This window comes from Aphelocoma coerulescens, chromosome 2 (genome assembly GCF_041296385.1).
Source record: "Aphelocoma coerulescens isolate FSJ_1873_10779 chromosome 2, UR_Acoe_1.0, whole genome shotgun sequence".
Taxonomy (NCBI): domain Eukaryota; kingdom Metazoa; phylum Chordata; class Aves; order Passeriformes; family Corvidae; genus Aphelocoma; species Aphelocoma coerulescens.
Window position 1 is genome coordinate 27284509 of NC_091015.1, and position 24125 is coordinate 27308633.

General features: G+C 37.4%; 1 protein-coding gene across 3 annotated transcripts in view; it reads right to left on the reverse strand.

Moving 5' to 3' along the window:
• Window positions 1-24125, reverse strand: part of LOC138106376 (collagen alpha-1(XXVIII) chain-like) — a 69774-nt gene that overhangs the window by 17758 nt on the left and 27891 nt on the right. For all 3 annotated transcript variants that reach the window (XM_069006894.1, XM_069006892.1, XM_069006893.1), the window contains 12 exons: window positions 23721-23789; window positions 22067-22135; window positions 21236-21304; window positions 20446-20514; window positions 19007-19075; window positions 17999-18070; window positions 16054-16122; window positions 15416-15487; window positions 14768-14836; window positions 11973-12041; window positions 7067-7138; window positions 5523-5591 (listed from right to left, as the gene is read on the reverse strand). In XM_069006894.1, coding sequence (XP_068862995.1) covers window positions 5523-5591; window positions 7067-7138; window positions 11973-12041; window positions 14768-14836; window positions 15416-15487; window positions 16054-16122; window positions 17999-18070; window positions 19007-19075; window positions 20446-20514; window positions 21236-21304; window positions 22067-22135; window positions 23721-23789 — 837 coding nt within the window. The remainder of the gene's footprint in view (window positions 1-5522; window positions 5592-7066; window positions 7139-11972; window positions 12042-14767; window positions 14837-15415; window positions 15488-16053; window positions 16123-17998; window positions 18071-19006; window positions 19076-20445; window positions 20515-21235; window positions 21305-22066; window positions 22136-23720; window positions 23790-24125) is intronic.

The window sequence follows — 24125 nt, forward strand, 5'->3', positions numbered from 1 at the left end:
ATCAATATAGGAGAATAAAGAGAATAGCCGTTTTTTAAAAAACCTTAATGTACATACATTTAGCTTGATTTCTGAAGGAAATTAAGTGATACTCTGCCTGTGCTTCTGCTTGTGTGTGTTGATTCTGGTTTTTTCTTCCAGTACATTTGGAAGTCATCTGTTGATTTCAGCCAAATTCATCAGAAATGTACGGGCCTTGACCATATTAATTTTCAGCATATTTGGTGGTAGTTGGAGGTTGGGTAATTGAGAGACATTCAATTTATGCTTTTACTGAAGAACAAAGAAAACCCAGAGAGGACTCACCCCTTAACAACCAGGCAGAGAAAAGGCAGCAGCTGTCTGGTCAGGGGAAAATGAGTGTAACAGAGAGCCTGGTGCTGGCCCTCGTGCTGCAGACAAACCCAGTGAAGGAGATGGGGGGACAGGGGACATTAGTGATAGGAGGAATGCACAGATTTGTTTTCCTCAGATTGTGATTGTACAAATGAGGGAATAGGCACACATTCAGCGCAAGATTACTTGAAAACTCCCATCCATTCCTTGAAAAAAAAAAAAGAAGTCTATAATCGATAAGTTAGAGATGCAGAGTATTCTGAACTGGGTTTAGCTTGATATCCTTAAACCTATTCCTGTGTAGGCAAATGCAAAATAAAAAAATGCACTGAGTTGCTATTGATCATACCATATATTAATAACAGAGCAGAAGAAATTGTATTTCTTGACAAAATTAAAAAGAAATCATTATAAAAATTCTTAATTGTACTTATTTTTACAATTGGAAAAGCTGCAGAAAGGGCTGTGCCTGCAGAGGGAGCATTCGTTCTAGAAGAGAGGTGAAAGTATAAATTGTAAATCACAGATGTCACTTGAGTTGTGGTGGGTGAAATGAAACAACATATCCAACAGGTTAAAAAGGAAAAAGCAAACAGAATATTCTACAGATTTTCTTTACACTCTGGGAGGAATGTGTGTAATCGTTATAGTGACTACTTTTAGGTGAAATTCCCAAGGTTCAGTCTCTAGCAGGACATCACCGCAATCTGTGTTTTTTATCCATGGCCATGATACCCTCATGCTAAGTCCCAACATACGTGCTAGTTATGCAGAGGTACTAGGGCCCAAACTACGCTCAGGCTTGAGGGATTTGGAGAGGTGGGAACCTAATCCCAAAGGCTATGGCTTAGACCAAGCTTACAATGCTCTCCTTCCTGATGTAATATTTAGCTCTTGAATTTCATTTCCTGTTTCATCCAAAGCACTGGAGACTGGCCAGTTTGAGCAGGACATAGGCATGGTACTTGGATGCTCTTAGCTTCAAATTGCTGTGTCAAGGTGATTGGGTTAAATTAAGTGCCATGTTCAGTCAGGAGGAAATTTTTCCCTCAGATGACCTAAAGCTTTTATATCAGATCTTGCTTGCAATGCAAAGAGCCAAGGCATTGGCCATCTTCCTATCTAGTACCATCTATTATCAAAGGAATATTTATTTGTCCTCAATGTCCCCACAACCATAATACAATCTTAAACTGTTTGTAGGACAACTCTTCATGAACAGAAGTTGTGCAGAGCAGCCAAAGCTTTCCCTGCCCAAGCCTCCCTCTGAAATCTGCCAGAGATGCCAGAGCTAAGAGATACAGATATTGCATTAAAATGTATTTTGTAGGAGATCCTGGGATGCTGTGGCCTGTGAAACAGCCTGTGAGCTGCTCTGATGGAAATTGAATGGGAGGTTATCAAACCTAAATGATTCTTTATGGCTCAGTATCCAGTATACCCACAACCTGCTCTTAGACCAGCCCTGACCAGAAAGAGCCTAAAGTGTGACCTGAAGTCATCTGCCTCTTCCTCCCGTGGGTAACACAGTCTTCCACAGGGTCATTGCAGGTGAAGGATTGAATTTTAGCCTCACATGCTTAGTTAATACCAGATGTCTCATTGAAAAGCTCTTTTGTAGAGCTTTATAGTAATCCTCACAGCTTCTGTATTTCTTGGCTTAAAGAAAAAGACTTTTATTTTGCTTTATGAGTTGTGAAGTGGAGCAGTTCCTTTTTCTAAGGTGTCATATTAAACTGTCCTTCAGGGAATTCAGTTCAAAAATGATTAATACTGTTCTTTGATGAGGTCTAATTTATTTCCTGTATTGTGCTTGTAGACAAGCTTGTCACCATCAGCAAAACATTGAACTAGAGAAACACCACTGAAGAAAGAAATAAAGAGCTGAGTCAAGATACTGTAACGTGTGGGAGTCCAATGTCTATTCTGTACCTTTTATTAAAGAAAAAAAACATTAAATGACCTAATGGTCAACTAAAAAGCAAATATTGGATTTCCCAATATATATAAGTCATTTACTGTGAAGCATATGTATTTGATACTGAAACATGCAGCAGACACTGCAATACTCTCTTTAGTGAGAGCTAATGGATATAACAGTATTTGTAAGAACAACATATTAAAAAAAAAAAGATATTACATCTCTGCTTTCCACATTTTAGTTCAAATAGGCAAGGCCCAAGCTGCAAAAGTTGTTCATATTGCAACTGGATCCAGCTCAAATGTTCGTGCACTAGGGACTGTGCTAAGGATTTTAATAATCTTTCTGCTATCCAGTTACTTGCTTTATTTCTAGTGCTGGGATCTTGCTCTTGAATGTCTGTAACTCATCTCCTAGTTGGCGACAGTGCTTTTAAATCAAATTTTTATTATATTCTGACATTATGTGCTTCTGTTTTAATGCTACAGAAAACAGAGTTCTGCCATGACTGAATGCATGCCACATGTTCCAGTTTTGTTTTCGTGTGAATTTGACCTCTGATACGTAAAATTCCTGTCTAGCAGTGTGCACATATGTGAGCCATTTCTGAAAGCAGAGAGAACAGAGCTTTGATTCAGATGAATGGAACATTCCTATATAATGATCCTCAAAGGAATTTCAAATTAACTAGTATGCAAATTTATGAGCCTCTTTAATCAAATAAATGTTCTTTTTTTATTTGCAGAGATTGTCACTGTTCTTACCTTCTTTTTTTTTTTTTTTTTTGTGGTAGGTGTAAGAGGTAGACAATGCATTTACATTTCATTGGAAAAAGCCAGAATATTTTCCATTTTATGAACTAAGTTCTGGGGGAATTCTTGCAATTCAAATGAATTCTTTTTCCTTGTTGCACCTTTGCTACCAAGATGTTATGCAAAGATTAAAAAATCAGAATGTAGTATGGACAAACAGAAGCAAAGAATCAGGGAATGAGAAGAGATGCTTATATATTTAGTTCCTTTTTTTCCAATGCACTCTATACTATGTCTGGTGTGAATAAACAGAAGTAAATCAGAGATGTTATGTCTCATTAGATAATGCTTGCTTTGGTGCCCCACTCATATGCTGCAAAAGCTACAGCTGCTCACTCTGCACAGAACAACACACACTTCACTCAACATGGCTAACACACCAATCTAGGGACATCATCAAAAAGAAACCTACCTATTTTAAAGTAAAAAATACAAATTAAGTATTTTACCAGATGTTTTTAACACTTGAATTTTTTATTATCCTGACAGAGTGTTAGATAAGCATTACTCTGAGCAGGCAGGTTTGGTAGGCAATATCACACTGTAACACAAATAAAACCTGTAGATCCATGAAAACTTTTCATACAAAATTTGGTGTGAGCATGATTTGCCCTAATTGTGTTGTGTTACTCTGCAGGGTTCCGTGTAATACAGCTCCTCCTAGAACAAGAGGCCACTTCCCAGCCCATGAATACAGTGCATTCCGAACCTATACCATGAATCTATCCATGGTTATTATGAGTATGAAGCTGTTGATAGGCAGCTCCTAGTGCTATGTGTTCATCAACACACAGAGCTGCAGGCACAACAGCAGCGAATTTGCAGCCTGGTGGCTACACCTGCACCATGTGAGGAGACCTGCCCAGTCTGCTCCCATGGACTGACCCCCACTCAGGGTAGAAGAACATTAAGAACCCCTGCAGATCACATCACCTAGTTTGGCTTCATCTGAAGGAAATCCATTTCCTGGCTTGTGGGATCACTCAAACCCTCTTTGGTCTGAAAACCTAAGCACAGAAAGTGCTAGAAGAATCACATCAACAGCACACCTCCAGTCCAGCCTAAAACTCCCATGTGGAGTTTTTGATAATGTGACTTTCTAATTCCTTTTCATTAGGAAACACTACTTTCCAGAATTATGGATTAGGAAGCAAGGAAGAATTCAGACATAATGATACCCCTAGACATCCTGTAGTCGTAAGTCAAATCTTTATCAATATCTACCTTGATAATTTCATACAAGATTCTAGTATTTTAATGTTTTTCTGTAGTATCAAGAAACATGTATTATAAGACTACATTATATCAAGCTTGGTATTTCTATTTGGAAAGATACAATCTCATACAGAAAAATCTAATTAGTTTAGCCATATGCATTTTTTAAAATTTATATTGAATAACATAATTGAAATTACTTCTAGTTCTTGCATTACTTGGAGTGAAATGCCTTGTATTGATAGGCAGTAATTCAGAATAGTTGCACAAAACCAGGTTTCCCAGATCCCAGTGACATTGGGACCATTCTGTGGTAATTCTAAAATCAAAACATTCTAAGAATGAATGTCTTTCAATTTTTCCTTTATTGTGGATTTTTTTGAGAGGTTATTGTAGTTTATATAAATGTAATTCTGCTGTTCAGGGAACTGCAGTTGAAAGTTCTTTCTGTTTGGGAAAATCCTTATTTGGGCAATATTTCTTTTGCTTTGTCCTGCAACAGGCTGCCTGTTTCTCATTTCACATATGCAATGAGGAAATAATTAGTAAAACCACTCTGGGATATTTTAAAGAAATTTGTTGTTTGATTTTAGTCTTAAGTCTATTTTTCTGACTTTTAATAACATAAAAATGACAATGTGACGTTTTAGGTGAGTTACATACTGCTTATAGTTTCATAAGACTTAACTATTCTGTGTTTTATGAAAAACCTTGGAAGTGTTTCAGTGTTGTATTTCTAATCCCTTTATCAGTTTTTCGCTTGTTTGAGGGTTTTTGTGAGTTTTGCCTCTAAATAAATACTAATTTTAGATAAAGGTTTATAGTCTTCTCTTAAAAGAGAACTTAAAAGATATCTCAGTAGTTCCATGTAACCCCTAACTCATTGTTTGGCCGCATCCCTCATACTTCTGCCAAGAAAGGAAGGGCATAATTATTAGGCAGTACTGTGCTTGTGTTGGATTCTGACTTCCACATGGGAACACACCAGCATCTAGAAACATCCCGGGTCTTTGGATGTATGGAAAACCTGCAGATCTGCATCAAGTCTGAGGATAAAGCAAGAACTAGTTTCTACCACATCACAAAAGTCTCTCGCAAGCTTTTCTTCTAACAGAAATGAAAAGTGGGACAAAAGAATTTTGTCATATATTTGTCATTCTTATCTAATGCATTTTTCAGAGGATGTCTGTCTACCTTGTTTACAAGTCAGATGCATTGGTCTACCATTGGACAAGTACCTTTTGTCCAGCATCTCCCATGCCTCTTGGGCCTGCTGGTCCTTCAGGGCCTGCTGGTCCTGGAGGTCCCTGGTACAGCAGAGGAATAAAACGTCAGTAGTTGTCCTGAGGTACTTGTGTTCTTCAACAAAGAAAATAATTTCTTCACATTTCTGATGTTTACTGAGCAACAGCCATCCTCAGTCCCAGGTGGAAGCCTAAAAAGACTCAGATTGGTGGAAAAAGTACAGCTCTTGACTTAAGAACATTGTTCTCAGCTCAGAGAAAGCAGAAAGCAGACATTGCTCCATGATTCATATGCTGCAAGCATTAGACAACTGAAATACCAGAGCAATCCCATCTAAATTTGGGGGTTAGGTAACCCTAACATGTATTTGTGTTTGGTAGTCTGTTCTCCTGAACTCCCCGCTCAATTCATCTGCCCCTTCAGCTGCTTTTCATACTGTTGGAGGCATTCCCAGGCTCCCTTTCAGCATTCATAGGGCAGATGGCTTTGACCCATCCTGCTACCTACTTAGCCATATAAATCTTGTCCATGTCTGACAGTGGTTTATTAAGTTGGTCTTTCCAGCTCATGGGCATGGAATGGCAGGGGAAAGATGTTAACCCCGTGACAGCACAACAGAACCTTTGCACGTTACATGATGTGAAATGTGTCAGGTACACAACATTACACCAGGAACCTGGAGTGAATGCCTTATGAACTAATTCTCATCCCAAAGGATCTTCTCAGCATCAGTTTGAATGATAGGAAATTGGAGCTGAGTAGGAATTTGGAAGTACTCAGGTCCCCCACCTCAGTGCATTTGGGAGTGCTTGCAGGGTTGTAGTTTGAAATAAAGCTGGATTAGACACATAAAGAAAATAGTGCTAGTGGAAGTTTGACATGTGGTGGTTGAAGGATGGCATCAGTATTTCCACTTTCTAGTGGAAAAGAGAGAGGCTGGTCAAACATGTCTGTGTGGCTTTGGGTGACTGAAATTTAGGACGATATGTCCTTGTAACGGAATGTGCCAGCTGGGACACTCAGGCATTAATTCCCTCTAAAACCAACCATCAGAAAATCAAGAGGTGGAAAATCTTCAAATAAGAGGATTTAACAGTATGAACAAGTATGAAAAACAGCTGAAAATTCAAGGAATTGAAACTGCAAAATTTGGTCAAGCAGGTGGTACTAGAAATCTTGATCAGAGAAGAGTAAAGAAAAGGGAAGGAGGAAAAATAATTCAAAGCAGTGATTATATTTAAACAGGTATGAGCAGTCATAACAATTTTTATGGAATTACATGGTATCCCGCTCATGGCAAGGAAATGAGAACCATTTATATCCAGTTTCAACTGCTTGTACAACTGGTGCTGTATCTAGGACAGGAAAGGACTTCAAAAGATCCATGAAAGATTTGAATTAGCTAAAGGATGATTAACTGCACTTAGTTAAGTAACTAAGTCTAAGCAACTAAATATTGAGTTATCACATAGTAGTTTTTGTTTTGTTGGGTTTTTTTTGTTGAACACAAAGTACGTTAAATTAAATTTGTACTTACAGCTTCACCTTTGCCACCTTTGTCACCTTTTGCTCCACGGGATCCAGGTAGTCCAGGTGGTCCTTGGTTCCCCTAAGCACAAACTAGGAAGTCAGAAATCATGCCACTACCTGGACTATCACAGTGTAAAGAATATTAACAAATATATAAGGAAGTTATTTAATATGCTTAATATAGAATAGCAGTTACCAGCTCCTGAAATTTGTTCACAAAGTTCAGGAAATTCTGTGATTTTTTTTATTGTGGTTTCAATTGAATTAATTAAGATTTTAGAAGAATAAGAATTTTTATTAGGAAATTGTTAATTTCTAGATTTGTAGTTGCAGAGAGAAACCTTCAGAACACTGACTTTAAATTCAGGCAATACAAAGTTATTTATTTTCAAGAACAAACTTTTATGAATTTGGGGTAAGTTTGAGCAATGAGAACTGAATTTAGAATACTGAAATATAATATGCCAGCCTTAAGTTACATGTTGCACATTTTGCACTTCCAGGTAATAACATTGGTTCTCTCATACAGTAAAGCAAAACTTCATTCTACAAGGGAAAGTAGGAAAAGAAAGAATACAACCAGTTATAGGAAAAAGACCAGCCTAAAATACTTCCTTATCAAGAGACAATCACTCCTGTTGACCCTGTCACTGACTCCCACTAAAGATTTGTGCATCTGCAAAAACTCAATGCTTCCTTTCACGGCCAGAAGAGAAGCAAACAGCAAACTTTTCCTCTTTCCTCATTCCAGTGAGAGTTTTCCAGACATTTTACGAGAAAATTAACTGAGCTTGCAACAGACTGTTCACAGAACCAAGAAAGAGAACATATTGCTTTGAGGCATCTCTCAGGGTACACTGTTGGTTTCAACTGTAGATGCTCACACGACAGCACTGGCTGTTGGAAATCCTCCTCATTGATACGTGTGGGTCACACATCCACCTCCCTCCCAGGCACAGTATGGATATCGTGGCTGTTCACAGAGAACTGCACACCCTTCACTCAGTCTCACAGAACCAAGAAATGTGATACATTCTACAGAAGAGTGTTGTAGAGTGCTGTCAACAGCTCCCAGAGTTTTGTTAATGTATACAGGTATAACGTATCCTCAAGAATAATTGCATACAAATACACAAATATTTCCCTGTCTATTCCAGTAAAAGGAAATAATAAGAAAAACAAAACTACAAGGAACAGAAAACAGCCGTTTCACTGTGCATTGTGCCTGTAAATTTCTACAATAATATACTCCTTCAAGAAGAGAGTCCAGTTAGCAGCTCAGACCTCAGCAGCTGGTCTGTCTGAATACAATATCCATGTCTGGAAAACAAATCATCTTGTACTCTAGTTGGATATACAACAAAAACAGACTTTGGGTCAAAATCTCCTGTCCCATGAATGTCTCTACCACAGACACAGATCATCATTTCTTATTAACCAGTTTAGTCCTATCAGAAAAACGGAAGAGATGCTTTGGGTCTCCCAAAGATATACATCCTAGGTTTAGGCTAGCAGGTAGGTAAATGTAGAAAGACAAGGTAGACTCAATGTTCTGGTTAAGATGAAACCCTGAAATTGCTTTAGATGAAATTTGGATAGGGATGCAAGCATGCCTTATGCTTAAGTAAATTTTGTATAGTGGGTCATTCCTGTATGAATCACATCTATTCTTGAATCCAGTGGGACAGTTTCACTGAGAAACTTTACACAGACCCTGACCAAACTGTGTCAGCTCTGTAAGATGTCTCTTCATGTCTCCTAATTTCAAATTATGGAATTCTGATCCACCTCTGTAAAAATTTAATAATGAGCGTGCTTCTAGATCATAAATAGCTTTATAATGGAAAGTCAATTTCACCTCTTCCTGATTCTTAAGACCCATAGTTCTGAAAGTGTGGATGAATTGAGAAGTGTTTAGAAATGTTTAATAACGTTTTTATTTAACAAGAAAGGAAAATATGGATCATAGGTTCATATCTGTTTTTACTTCTAATCTCAGTACACTAAAAAACAGCCGAACAGATGTTTTCATTTAATCTTAGCAGACCACTGTAAATACCAAATACATGTTAACACATTCTCTTCCCTGAGAATTGGGATTTTGTCAAGTGCCTGGGTTTCCTATTAATAGCATAGCTATAAATGCTATAAATCTGCTTAGGTCAGAGCTACAGAAAAATCTTATATAAGAAACAGTCCAGATTATTTTGTTGGGGCTTTTTTAACACAAGAGATGTCCCAGGAGCAATTCTGTGATTACTGCTTCCCACAGTTTTGTGGTGTCTGGAAGAGAAAATCACAGTGACTCGCTCTAAGTCAGTGCAGTAGCAAGAAGACAAGTGCCACTGATGCCACAGATAGTCTGCTAAATGAATTAATCTGCTTTTCCAGCCTTTCCAGGGTGTGGGAGACAGAGGAGTAGAAACTCCTGCAATTAAAGGAGGCTTTGATTTACAACCCTGGAAGAGACTAGGTCTGGCTTAATTGACAAAGATTTGTGGACTTTAAGCAACAGGATTACAAACTTGTGTTCCTATCATTATAAGTAAAATTGTACACTGGGTGTTTTGGTGAAGGGTTTTAAAATATAATAGTGTGATTTTATATAGTTTAAGTTAAGAATTTAGATGGTATAAGAGAGACAACTGTGTGTACGTAACATGAGAAGTTATTGGTCAAGACATAGCTGCATTGCAGTGAGAAGTGCCACAGGTGATAGGTCATTAATCTAAAACAAAGTGTCGTTTTAAGTATCTATTGGATTAGAAAGTTATAAATTATGATGTAACCCTAAATCTTGTGACTAGTCGCCATTACTCGGAGGTGTTGTAAAATCTCACGCCTCGACTGATGCGTTTGTTATTTTAAACAATAAATTCATGTAGTTGCATAGTCCCATCCCTGAAAGTTATTTTCCTCCGACACGTGAAAGCGCGAGAAACGGACACCAGGGCAGGTTCTAAAGTAGTTTTCCAAAGAAGTAATATAAAGATAGTTGCTTCTACACTCTTTCAAAACAAAGAAAATGCATAGAAACATAAATCTTGTATCCATGGTTGTTATAAAGAAAATAAAACAGTTGTCATAATCAAAATCTAATTGTTTAAGGATATGACTGGACAATTAAGTCATGTTCATCACTTCTTTTTATGAGAAAAATAGAGTGAAGCAATATTCTAGATTACAGACAAAGGAAATTTAGAGTTTTCAAAAATCAGAAATAAAAGCTACTGAATGGGTGTGGTTCAATGTGCTATTCAGCATCCTCTGGTAGGTGTACTGGTAGAATTGTGACGAGCCAGGAGTAAATCATTATTGGTATTCCTAAAATGCTATCATGCAAAAGCTATTGAACTAAGTGGCTATATTTTGAGCTACATTGTGTTAGGTAGACATAAACTAATGGGTTTCTGAATTTGGGTCTATTGTCTATATTTCCACAAAGTGAAGCAATGGAATTGAGTGGAATATTTTATGTGCAGACATGGTAAAGAAAAAAAAAAAAAAAGTTTCTGAAGAAGGTTCCCAGTTTCAGTCTGGAAAGAAGATCACAAGAATGGTACCTTTCCCTGAACTATTCCCTTATCACAAGAGGCAAAAGTCTGAAAGTTGCAACCCAGACCACAACTGACAGAAGTACAATATGATATAAAGTGTGTTAGAGGGGAAGAGGTGAAAGCTGCAAAGGAAATGTATTCAGTTTTTGCAGTAGTGGACATAGGCTCAGTTCCAGGGACTGGGCTTTTCAGTTTGCTCTTCAACTGTAGAAAGGTGAGTGCCACAGTTTTCTAATACTGCCTTATTATTCTGATTAGCTAAATGAAAGGCAATTTCAAGGAGCCAAGGAAAAACCTTAATAAAGGGTTTTGGTAGTTTGGTGATAAAACACCAGCCAAATTCCATGCTGATAACTGTAATGCATTATACAAGGAGAAAACGCAGACATAACTTTATGTACCTAACAGTCATCCTGAGCTACTAGCGCTACTCAAGAAACACAAGAGAGAGAACCATTCCTTGAAAAGTTCAATTCACTGTTCAACAGTGATAGAATCCCATAAATTTCATTCTTTGTAAATTAATCTATATTCTTATCCTCTAAGCTATTGCCCACTGGCAAGAGGATGGTCCTTGGTCTTACCTTATTCTTCAAGCAGCCTAATGTCAACTCATATGTACTACAGAAGAGAATTTTTCACTCTCTCACTTTTGTAAAATCTGCAAGCTCTTTGTTACCACTGAATCCTCAGTTTCATCTCTGGTCTGTCACTTGCATGCTGATCTTGCCATTTACCCACTAAAGGCTAGAAAAGTGAGCACTGCGAGCCTGCTACAGACTACTGTACTTCATTCCTGGTGCTGATGTTAAAATTTTAAAGGGTATAACCAAGTAAATCCTATTTCGTAACCTATATACAAATAAGAAATTTCAAAAGATCTATTTTTAAAATTTTATATTTTGGATCTCACGTTTTTGAATGTGCAAGCTTGGTAATACTGAAATGCCACTGTTAAGGTAACGAATACCTCTCAGTTTATACTCAGTAACAAGCATATTGCCCATGTAGAGCTATAAAAGATGACATAAGATAATGACAAGTGGAGATGAATTTGGACCACATGAGATGAATTTGAAGAACTGCCTTCCTAATGAAGACTTCCTATGGGAAGTGTGCAGGGTGAGGTACATCCTCAACCCAAACACAAAATAGTATAAATATTTATACTATTTTGTGTTCTTTGCAAAGAAAATAAGTTTATTTTAAAAATAGACATAACCTGGAATGATGGAAAAGTTGAAGAATTGGTGAGCTCCTTTCCTGAAAAGATTCAAGTGGTGTCTATATTTTCACAGAAGTTTTGTATATGTCTCATGCTTATTTACTTTACATCTTTTGTCTAAGAACTCCTACCATTGGTCCCATTATTGAATCTCCAGGAGCTCCAACATCCCCTGGTGGTCCCTTGTCTCCTGGATCCCCCTATCCAAAAAGAAACAAATTTAAATTTATGTTAACTATATTAACTTTTAACTTCCAAAGTTTTACAAAAAAACCCCATGTATTCGGTTCTTTCTTACAGCGACAATTTTTGAGCTAGGTAACATGAAATCAGTATGTCTAGAGGAAGCTTTTGCTACCTTGATTCTGACCTCTCTTACACTTCTACTTCTCCCCAGCTGTTTCAAAGAGTTTGTTTTACCTTGACAAATAAGTTGATGGCTTTAGTTTTCAAATGAAGGACGAATATCATAATTCCCTTTGAGAGGCCAGATGCACCTGTGGGTCCTGCCTACTTTTGGCCACAGGCAGGCTGCATAACTTTGTTTCTGTCAGAGCACATAGAGAACAGCAAGGAAATTCAAAGACAAGTGCTGGAACAGAGTATGCTTAGAAAGCTTATATACGCTAGGGCGTAGCACTTCAAAAACACAGGTTCCATAGTCTGAAGTCCCAGAGAAACTTGAGTTTTCCACCAATATTACACAGCACAACTTTTTGGTAATAGCTCTGTCAGTGGCTTTCCTGGAAAGCAATCAGGTTTAGAATTTACGTTCCTTTTGTAACCCTTCACAGAGCAAAATTTGGCTCCTTCTAGTGTTTAAACTTTGGCAACAGATGTTTCACTTTACATTAGGGAACTTAAAAAGAAAATCTAAATGTTCCATGAAACATCTGCAATTTCTCAGTGAGAAGGACATGCAGTATTTCAGGAAACATTCACTAGGGAATGCAATTAAATGCTCTTTCAAAACCACTGAGCAGCTGATGAAGAAATATTAGAAAAAACAGCTTTCTCATATTACTGTCCCCACATTAGTAACAGCATAATGATTGTTAAGGGAAATAAAACTCCAGTCCCCAAACGTGGTGTAGTTTAAAGTAAATAAACTCCCAATGGACACAACCATGGCTGCCCAGGAGTTAAAACCTCTAGCAACCACCCACTTCCATCTCAGAGATGTCCCAAAAAAAACCTCAGACCATAACTTGCAGCTTTGAGAAACATTCTCTGCATTACAAATTTATAATGTCTGTCTTCTCAACTGCAGACATCAGGATGTTTTAGGAACAAAATTACTAGTTATCGTTGTACTTTCCACAGCTGAGAAGAGAAAACAGACCTGTGTACCCTGTTACATTACTGATCAACTGTCCAAAACATAGTCGATATTTGTTTAAACAAAGTAATTATGATGGAGCTGAAGAGACAAAGTTTTGTATATTTTCTAAAAATCAACTTGCATTTTATAATTACCCCAAATACTTGGGTTTTTTTCATCAGTTACTGCCCATATAAGCCCTGCTCTAAAATTAAGTAAAGAATTTCAAAAGACTTCTACAGACTTCATTGGATTTTGGATAATGGCTCATCTGCTATGATAGTTATATGAACTGTACTGAACAGACTAAAATCATGGTGAAAAAGACAAGGAAGTCTACAAAGTTGCTATTTTTCAGCATGAATTTACTAATGAACAATCTTGACTCCCTTTCTTGTCTATTCAAAAATGTCACAGCAACTAGAAAAACACAAAGAAGGGAAACTGATGTAATGAATCCTGTCTTCATACAAGTTGTGCCTTTTAGCACATCATCTGTACTCTCCTCACACAATGTTTGTCACATTATTATAGTTTGAAACCAATATAAGAGATATGAGCACCTCACAATCTTCTTTTTTTCTGCTCTGTGGTTACAATTTTACTCCAGGTCTACCCTGAGCATTTTGCATTTTCGTCTTTCTTTCTCCTCCATGCACAAGCAATTCCAAAACACATCATATCCCTCTGTGATGTCCTATTGCCAGATGGATGAGTATATTGTATGTGTAATACTCTCCTGTACTTGGGGGGTGAGGAAGGGGGTGCACATATATTTTTAAGGAGGAAGAAAAATGGGGATGAAATCACTTAAATTATTTCTGAGTGATATGATATACATTAGTGATTCCCTCACTCTAAAAATTAACACCAAAGGTGAAAAGTGTCAATTAAAGTTGAAGTTACCTGACATATTATAACAAGACTAATTTAAGTGGCAAGTATGTTTTATTATTTAAATAGCAGTGAATTTTCAAATATTTTTAAAACCTTCAAAGTTAGCTTTATTTTTGCTGAATCTACCCATTTTACTCAGCAGGACAAGGCCCACTTATTTCAGGTACATTTTTCCCATAGGGAAGATGAGATGGATGTAGCCCTAGCTATGTTATATGCAACATTTCATTTCAAGTAGTACCTACAGGCCAGCTATTCACTTGGAAGTGACATACAGACATTCAGCTCCAAAAAAACCCAGCATATAGCACCCTAGAACTATACATAAACATATTCTTGCAGGGGTTTAATGCCATATTTTAAGAAGCAAAAAACATAGCAAATTTGGAAGAAAAACAACTTCAAACTGATTAATTTCACAGGAGGGACCAAACCAAAACAGAAATCTAATAAGGATTTTTTTTTTAAACAAATGGCTTCAGGAGGAAATAACTATGTACCAAGTTCAGCTTACTATTAAAGGGCCTGGCCTCCAACACTCTCTGTTAATTTTTAATACTTTTTAGTCCTTATTTCTGAAATTCAGTATTTTTGTTACTACAACAAGGAATTTTAAGTTCTTTAAATCAGATTCTTTTAATTTTGACAAAAAAGTACACTAGAAATTTGCAATCTCTGGTCTCTAGGAAATACGTATCGGACAGTCACCTTTGGTCCAGGAGGTCCCTGAATAGATGATCCAGTTGCACCAGCAGGTCCTGTCTTTCCAGGATCACCCTGTTACAAAATGGTATAATGCAGACTTAAACAGACAGTTTGACTTTCTGAACCAAAAATATCTGCAATACAGATCTACCTGTAAAACAGGCAATACTGTGAAAAAGACTTAAACCAGCCTATTGTTCTTATGAAAGCTGGTCTAAGTTTCATATTTTAAATAACTATTGGTTGAACTGTGTATTTGACTTTTTTTAGCTTTAATTAATATTTTGTGTCTGTCCAATGGAATAACAAGAGCACTTGTATTATTCCAATTTACTTATTATTCAGAGCAACACTTACAAAATGCTACAACAGAAAGTTAATGATTCAAAGTAAAAATTTTGCAAAATACTCATGGCTACATTAACTTGGACAACTTTAATGTAGCTTACATACAAGGTATGTAATTATTTTTTTACCTATTCTTTGCCTTGTTGAGACTTTTGTGTCATTTAGGACAGACAATAGAAATATTTCTGCTTTTCTTTTGTTAAGTCTTTAAGCATCAGATGTTTGAGAAATTTTTACATTGCATAAACTCCATAGATTCTAACAAATACAAAGAGAAGGGTTACCATGAAAGAACAAGCTTACTCTTGGTCCAGCTGGGCCTTGTGGTCCTGTATCACCAATCTCTCCTTTGGAGCCTTTTACTCCAGGGTCACCCTGAAGAAAACAAACTTTTTTTTTCAGTCACAGCAAAGATTCATTCACAGCTGCAGATACACAAATAGCCAAAACCACAACAATAATGACACCCATAATTAGAAAGATGTTTAGATGCTCCACTCCAACTGAAATCCTACTCATTTCTAGAAGCTGCCCCAAATGTCCTAAACCATATGAAATGGGAGATAAAAGTTGTCCGCCTACTAATACATCTTTCCAGGCTTTTAATTTCCTATTTAGATATCTAACTAGTCTCCTAATTTGTCTTAGCTTCTCTCTCCCTATCAACATACTGAGCTAATTTGTCACCTCTGAACTTTGATGAAAATTCTCTACTGAATTTTTAGGAAATCTCTGCTGCCCTGTTAACTTTAGGCTCTATGTTTAGAGTCTGATTTTGCTGCACTTGTTCAGGCTATAGAACACATTGCTCTCTCTTAAATCCTTTTAAGTCCAGTTAAAATAGAATTGCTACTTAAGATATAATGAAAGAAAATATAGCTCAGAATCCAAACTCTTATAAAAGTCTGCAGTATTTCCCCAGCGTGCATGTTAAGTCATACCTTTTGGCCTACGGCTCCTTTGCCAGGCGGTCCTTCTGGGCCTTTTGGACCTTCATCTCCCTTTTCCCCCTAACAGAGATTAAATGGTTAATTACTTCTCACATAGTTAATTTTATTGCTAGACTTATCAGAAACAATGCTTGCAGAAACACTTTCCCCAAAAATGTCAGTAAATATCTGGTAACTTTTTTTTCCTACAAAAAAGAAAGTATTCTGTCTCTTAAAGCCCTTGCAATCTCCTACATTCATATTCCTTTTTTCACAGACATTTGCAATAGTGCCATCTTCAACTGCATCAATCTTTTGTAGGAAGGATTCCATGCATACTCTTATAAGAGGAAGAGAAATGCTTTCAAAGTTATCAGAAAATGTCTTGATGGACCAATTCTGAGAAGTAATTTTAGACAAGTCTGTAGCCTATGGCCAATCCAGGCCAAAAATATTTGCCAGGAACGTTACAGCAAATAACTCACAAATAGCCCACATAAAACATTCTATTAAGGAACATTACCTAGAAAATATTTATGCATAATACAAGTCAGATTAGTACATCAGGATACCTGTAGGTAATTTAGAGAGTGAAAGGTAGATTAAAATGAGGTTAAAATCCATTTCTGATTTGAACTGTTGATGAAAGTGATATTACAGAGCCCATTGTTGATAGGCATCAGTCTGGATCCCACTTGGGTGAGTTATTTTCACACCTGCAAATAATTGCTGTAGTATCACTGCACTACTCACTGCAGGCATCCAGCTGTTCTTTGCACTGCCCTGAATACCCAGGGTAGCAGCTCGGTACTTTTACCTTCAATGGATTACAACAGGGAAGATGACAGAATTAATCATCAGAATAAAGGCAATATGCAAGAGAAAAAACCAAAAACCCAGCATGGCCATCTGTAACTTTAACCCAACATGTACTCTTAATTCTGATACACTTCTGATACACTGCGATCTTACTTTTTGAGCGGTGGATGATACAAAATTTAAATGTATACTTAAGTAGCAACAAAAATGCTACATTTTTTCTCACAGTGGAAGGATTACTGCTTCAGACTGTAGCTTGTCAAACAGGCATTTGCACTTTTAGGTGACAAAAATGCAAAGCTGCATTCTTAACAGATATTTATTACAGCTATTCAGATATTTTCTGATTTAAAGCCCTCAGTCAAAAATGATGATTTTCTGACTCCAAATTATGTTTAGTTTATCAATTCTACGCGTCAGCCAGGTGCTACCTTCACATAAGAGCTGGACAGTAGCAGTCTGGAGGCACCTGGATTCTCAGCAGCAGTTAAAAATCATACAAAGCACTGACTTTTGCTTACTCAGCAGCTCATCCATTTTGGAAAGAGTACAATTAAAAGCTTTCATTTAATTTGCTCTAAATTTACTCTTTTGGGCACTCTGCTTTGCACTCCTCTAAATTACTGTCCTTCCTTTTGAATTTATGCTTCTTTTCCCCAGTGTGGTGCAGTTTCTCCTAGATCCTCAGAATTTCCCTTGAAATCAAACAGCCCTGGGTTCAGCTGATTGTGATGGCTCCTGTGCCTCAGCCGACAGGTTTCAGGCACAGCTCACCATGCTCTGAGATGCCCTAAGTCACACTGATTGAGCATTACTTCTTGGTGTCAGGAAAAATCTGGACAGGCCATGAGGAACAGGTTAAAGACATGAGCTATCTGCTCTCCAAGAAGATTGTGAAATTAAACAGTAGTCAATTGCCCACAAAAGGCAGGGCTGCTTGCCTGCAGCTCAGTTGCTCATTCGGATGGTAACCACTGGTAGTAGAGTTTGTTGAAAACATCTCACCCAGTCCTTTATCCCTGGCAGAAGTATTGGCATATGCCTTCCTCAAGGATGAACTCCTTACCATGGCAAACCTGCAAATAATCTCTTCTCACTTCATCACCATTTTTGTCCACCTTTTACATGTGGTCCTTACCTTTTTCCCTGTCAACCCAATCTCTCCCTTCACCCCCTTGTCTCCTGCGCGTCCTGGTAGACCTGTATCTCCCTTAAAGAAGAAAAAAATCATTATGTCTGCATACTTCAGTAAGTTCTTTATTTTGTAAAATGGATCTAACGGTTTGTGAAACTATTGATTGAAGATAAACAATATTTTTTCTCAAATAAAAGTTGTTATTTCCAGTAAGCTAAATGTTCTATAGAGACAGTAATTTTTAATACCCATAAAATAAATATCTGAAATTTCTTACCAAGTTTCCCACCTACTTCTTAAATCTTGGGCTTGTATTAAATAAATTTATATTTATTCAGTGAATAAAATCATGATTGAAAGCTGTTTGTTATTCTGTGCACAATAACAATATTAGATGAATGTAATTTAGTCAAACATCTGGGACTTAAAGAAAGGTCAGCCAAAAATGCCTGAATGGTGTTATTGACCAGACACCAACCCCTCACCATTTGTACAAACTGACCAAGGCATTACTTTTGATGTTTACCAGAAAGAGTTGAAAGAATCCACAGGAAGCAGGATCTTTCATGATACAACTAAAAATCATTAAAAACAAGATGACTGTGCCACCTTACCTGATTTTGGAAGCCCTACTTAAGTCATTAAAGAAATAGTTTAAAGTCTTCACAATGGCATCTGAAGTCAAAGCTTTGAGTGTTTAACATCTCTTCCAACATGTAGGCAGTACAACCACTGCTGTCACACAGACTGGCTTTTTTTTTCAAATTATTGCACTGGGACAGAGTTAGCAACCTTTCTAACAGGTCCTGGAAAGACCTCACTAAAAAAGATTTGGGGAAAACTTTGTTCCAGCTATGGTTGTGGCAATGCTTTTATAAGAGTCACTGAAATTCCATCTTATTTTGACCACAAGTTAATTTATGCCAAAAAATCTTCTACTTGGTTTATCAGCAATTAGTGGGAGAATTAAAAGACCATGCAAAGAACAGTTAAAAATAAAAGCAGCCTCACTTTGACTCCTGGTGAGCCAATTCCTGGAAGTCCCATTTCTCCTTTTTTTCCAGGTTCACCTGGTTCACCCTAGGACACAAAAAGTCCTTAGTTTAATAGAGGAACACAAAAAAAAATTAGCTTCATTCACTACTTGCACTGTTTAATTAGCTGCTTACACATAGAGGCGGATGTGATGATCCTTACGGGTCTCTTCCAACTTGTGATATTCTACAATTCTATCATTCTAAGTGGTCAAGTTTTCAGACAAGCAGTTTTCAACTGGAAAATTCTGTTCTTTAAAACCCCCGGTAACTTGTAGGACTGCATCTATTTTACTTTAACCCTGCAGTGGACAGCAAGTCTAAATAAATCACTCCAACTTTTTTCCTTATGCTTTAACACATTCTATTTTTTACTTTACAGGACTATATCAAAAACTCTTTGATCACTGAATGAAAAGTGAGTCCAAATAGAGAACAATCAGAAGTCCTGCTTAAAAGGAAATTTTACCCTCATAAGTCTTTCTTACTGTAGTTCTAAAACAGTTAAAGAGATAGGAACTCCATTTTTCAATTTTGCTGTATCACCTTAAGAGAACTGGCTTACCACATAACATGTTTCACAGATACCTATTTTTCTGCACATTAATATTAAATGTTGCTGCTATAACTGCTGCTTACGTGCCAAAGTTATACCCAGAAGAAAATCACTAGTTTTCTCCCTGCTTTTGCTACAATGACTAATATCTTCCTCTCATAAATCAAGGTGAGCACACTAAGCACACTTCTGATTTACAGTTCATCAGTTCATTCCACTTGTTCTCGTTACATTTCAGCAATTGCCCTTTTCTCCTCTCACAGCACTCACCTGACACTGTACCACTAGAGGCCTGGGCTTTGATAGCAGTAATTGTTTTCCACACTTTTGTGTACTCTTCCTACTTCCTCTCCTTCTGCAGTGCAGGGTCAGCTAGGTACCCTTCAGCTCTTTTTCCTGTCCTAGTGTTTCTATCTTTGGTTTTGGTTCTTTCTCACAATGATCACCAGAGGCTGAAGGCTAGGCTGAAGGTGTGGTGGGACTAGCCTGAAGTCTCAAAACCATCACTGAACTAAAGCTAAATTGTTAGGTAAAATGACTTACTTGAAGAGAGCATGCATGTGGCACCAAACTCATTGGACACAAAGAAGTCTGAAAGATCCTCTGTTTATAAATATGTGTTCATTTAGAACCAGAAGTTCACATTCACAAAGGTTAAGAGCTGATGCTAAGCAGGCAGAAGCCATACGCTCCACTTTGGGAAGATCTTCATAACATGGATGGCTTTCCCTCTAAGACTCAACAGGAATTGTTATCTCCAATGAAGATTTTCATCTCAAACACACTTTCGAAAAGCCTGGCAAAGACACTTACTGTTCTGTGACAGTGCTGCTTTTAAAAAACAATGTCTGAACCATTACCTTTGGTCCTGGCAGACCAGAACCTTGAGAGCCTTTTGCCCCAGGGTTTCCTCGTGGACCCTGTATACCCTACAAAGCAAAATAAATGAGTTAGTGCATTATACTCTTCCACATCTGAAATTCACCATGTGCCCATCTTCCAGTTAATAATGATTTTATCTTATCTTTAAAAGAAATCAATTAGCCTGCCTGTCCTTGGGCTTAGTTCTGAGATCTTTATTTTATTTTTCCTTTGTCACTAGCCTGTGGATTTCACTGATGTGTCAAGTGTAATGACAATTACCTTTTAGGGAAAAAACAAACAGGAAACCTCTCAGTATCTGCACCTAAGTCTTGATTCCATGGGATACTACGATGGAAGCATGAAATCTTCTTCCCAAAATTAACAGAACCCAGAAGATCTTTTGGAATGTTTCAGTTTTTCTTTATCCAACTTCTAAAGGGTGTGTTCAAGTTTCAAAGGGCTTGACATTCAGACGTGGTGGGTTCTTAACCTTGTGAAACTCTTATATACAATATATCACCATCAAAGCAATGCCATCTGATTTATCTCCTATGCAAATTATCATGCGGATTAGACCAAATTTACATTTGTTTGATTCTAAGACCATTCAAATCAGTCAAAAACAGTTGTATTTACAAGCTTTGCCTAAAGACTAGTTTGATACTTTTAAAAATGAAAAATCACTATTAGTTTTTTAATGTATTTACATCAAAATTACAGCTCTGATAAAATATAAAATGAAAACTGTATGCAAATGCTCATTACATGTCCAAAATGTAGACTTACCTGGCTTCCTTGACTGCCTATTCCTGGTGGTCCTGGTGGGCCCTGTGGTCCTACTTGGCCTTGTTCACCCTATAGAAAAAGTATTCCCAAGAACTAAATTGCAGTAATTCATGCTATCTGTTTAACATATTTAAGCTACAGAGCAGCAGTCCTCAAGCTGTATTATCTTGAAGTCACTGCTTCTATTTGAATGAAATATGTTTGGAATATCTGGAAGTCTGCCTATGACAACTCATCTAATAAAAATAATAGCCCTTCTTCCCTACAAACTCTATCTCATTTATAACATTAGATGATCATACCTGTAACTTTATTATTAGAAGGATCCATAGCTCATCTTTACATATTGATAATAATTTTAAAGTTTTTCTTGTACAGAAATATACAGTTTCTTGCACAACACTCAGAAGAAAAACTTGCAAGTGTAAACACAGCAGCTACAGAGTATATCAAAAACCTAAAAATATCTGAGTGTTTCTTTGCCTGTTCCAGGTCCATTAGATGAGATGACTCAGGGATTTTTACATTTTAATATTTATTAAAAAAATTAAAATATTTTAAATAGAATAGTTCTGAAATTATTTTAGGAGAAAAAAAGTACATTTCTTCCCTCATACTCCCAGCTGCATAGAATACAGTCCTTAGCGCTCCAAGCTAACACCTACTTGTATTGATGAATGCACCCCATGGAGCTGCATGGAACTGTGTAACATACCTCCTCAGATCCAGGTAAAACATACCTTTGTATAGTTGTGATATAGTGTAAAAAATTAGTCTTAATTTAACTATAATTAAGTATAGATACAATTAGAAAAATACCCTGTGCCTCACCTTGTCACCTTTCACTTGTTCACCTTTTGGTCCAGGATCACCATCTTTACCTGTAGAGCCTTTTTCACCCTAGAAATATATGACAGTTTTGAAACTTTTATTTGGGAACTTATAAAGAACACCATCTTAGACAAAATGGTCATCACAATGTGGATAAGGAGGAAAAAAGTATTCCTTTACAAACAAACTAGGAAAATAATCAATGGAATTACCAATATTAGAGAAAAGAAAAGAAATTGGTTACAATTCATAACATACTTCATCTGCATTCATTGTGTTTTTGAACATAGGACTTCAAAGGGAGAAAATTAAATATTAGGAGGTGACGCAGGCCGACTCGAAGGGTCGAGCTCTGGCGTGCCCTCAGTCAGAGGGAACACAGCGTCACTTCCATGACATCCTCAGGGCACGCCTTCGGTGGCAAAGCAGGGCGCAAGCTGGACGCGCGTGCTGCTTCCGCCTCAGAGGAGGCACGACAGGCAGCCGGTGCCTGGGCTCGCGTCAGCCAGGGGGTAAAGGAACAGAGAGGGGCCTCTGGTGTGGGTTCCAACACAGGTTTATTGCCAGAGGGTCCAGGGACCAGAAAGGCCCCAAGGGAAGCGGTGCATGGCTTTATAAAGGGGGGTGGAACAAGGCGGGGAAAAGGGAAGCAACCAATGGAGTACAACCAAGGGGGAGGATACCACTAAACTCGAATCACTGGGGAAAACAGGGAGGTGGTAGTCACAACAGGGAACCAATGAACAACAGAGGAAAGGAGAACTTTCTGGAACAGGGAGAGGTAACTTGGGTCTGAGAACCACCCAGGGGGATGTGCCTTAGACCTCCAAGCCATCCCATGATCCACCCTCCAACCCACTGTCATGGGCGAGGAAATCCACCCAATGGATGGCCCTGACTTGAGTGGCACGTAACGATCTGGGCTCCTGAGTGAGCTGAGCCACCCCAACAAGGAGGAAGGAAGTTATATTTTAAAACATGACAATACGCTCACTAGTTGGAGAGATCAGTTCAGAACTGAGTGCAAAGACATGACTGATGCCTTTTCCATAATAGGAAGAAAAATGTTTGCTTAGTAGTTCAAGGCTCTAGAGAATCTTGACGCCACTAAAACAGGGGGATATATTTTGATGGGAAACTCAGTTATGATTTATTAATAGATCTTTGATTGTTTGTACTTATTTTTAAAAAAATGAAAGTTGACGTCTATTAACTTAGCAAACACCCTAAATGAGATAACTGTCCACAGAGACTCATATAACCCATCTTCCAGTTTCCCAAAATGGTACAGCAAAATGAAAACAGCTGGTGAATATTTTCTTCCAATACAGAATATTAGTAGTTACAGAATACCTTAGAAGTTTTTTGGAAGACAATTTATCTCACTAATGCAATCAAAAGAAGTTATCTTATTAAACACATAAATAAGAAAATCATTAACTTACTGCTGATGAGGGACTGTACAATTTTTTTTGTAATTACCTGGATAGAGTTTCTGAAATCAGTGGGATATTCAGAGAGCACAGAGATTCAGAAAACCAAGATCCATCATCCAACATTTTATACTAACGGAATTATCAGTGGCCTTAAATAACTTAGACACTAATGCAAATTTGATCCACAATGTTAAATAAAGAAATTTCCAGAAAACTACCTTTTGTCCTTGAATGCCCTCTCCTGGCAGACCTTTCTCACCTGGTGAACCAGCAGGGCCAGGTGGTCCCTGAAAGAAAAGAGAAAATATATTCAACTGTATCAGCAATTCAATTTTTTATAGACATTTTGTCTAATTTGCTAGTACAGGTTTTTGCAACACTTATGACACTGGTAAGTGAAAATGCTTCCATAACATCTGGCTGAGCCCAGGCAAGTAAAATAAAGTGTAACAACCGTTAGTTGGGTCATTTAGATTAGAAAAAGCCATGCTGAATTGATGTAAATTATGTAAATAATGTCTAAAGATTGTACTCTTAAAACTCAAATGAATACGTAGATTTATTTATTAAAAAAATGTTATTACAGTGAAATGTGTTCCCCATAATTTAATATAATTTCATTA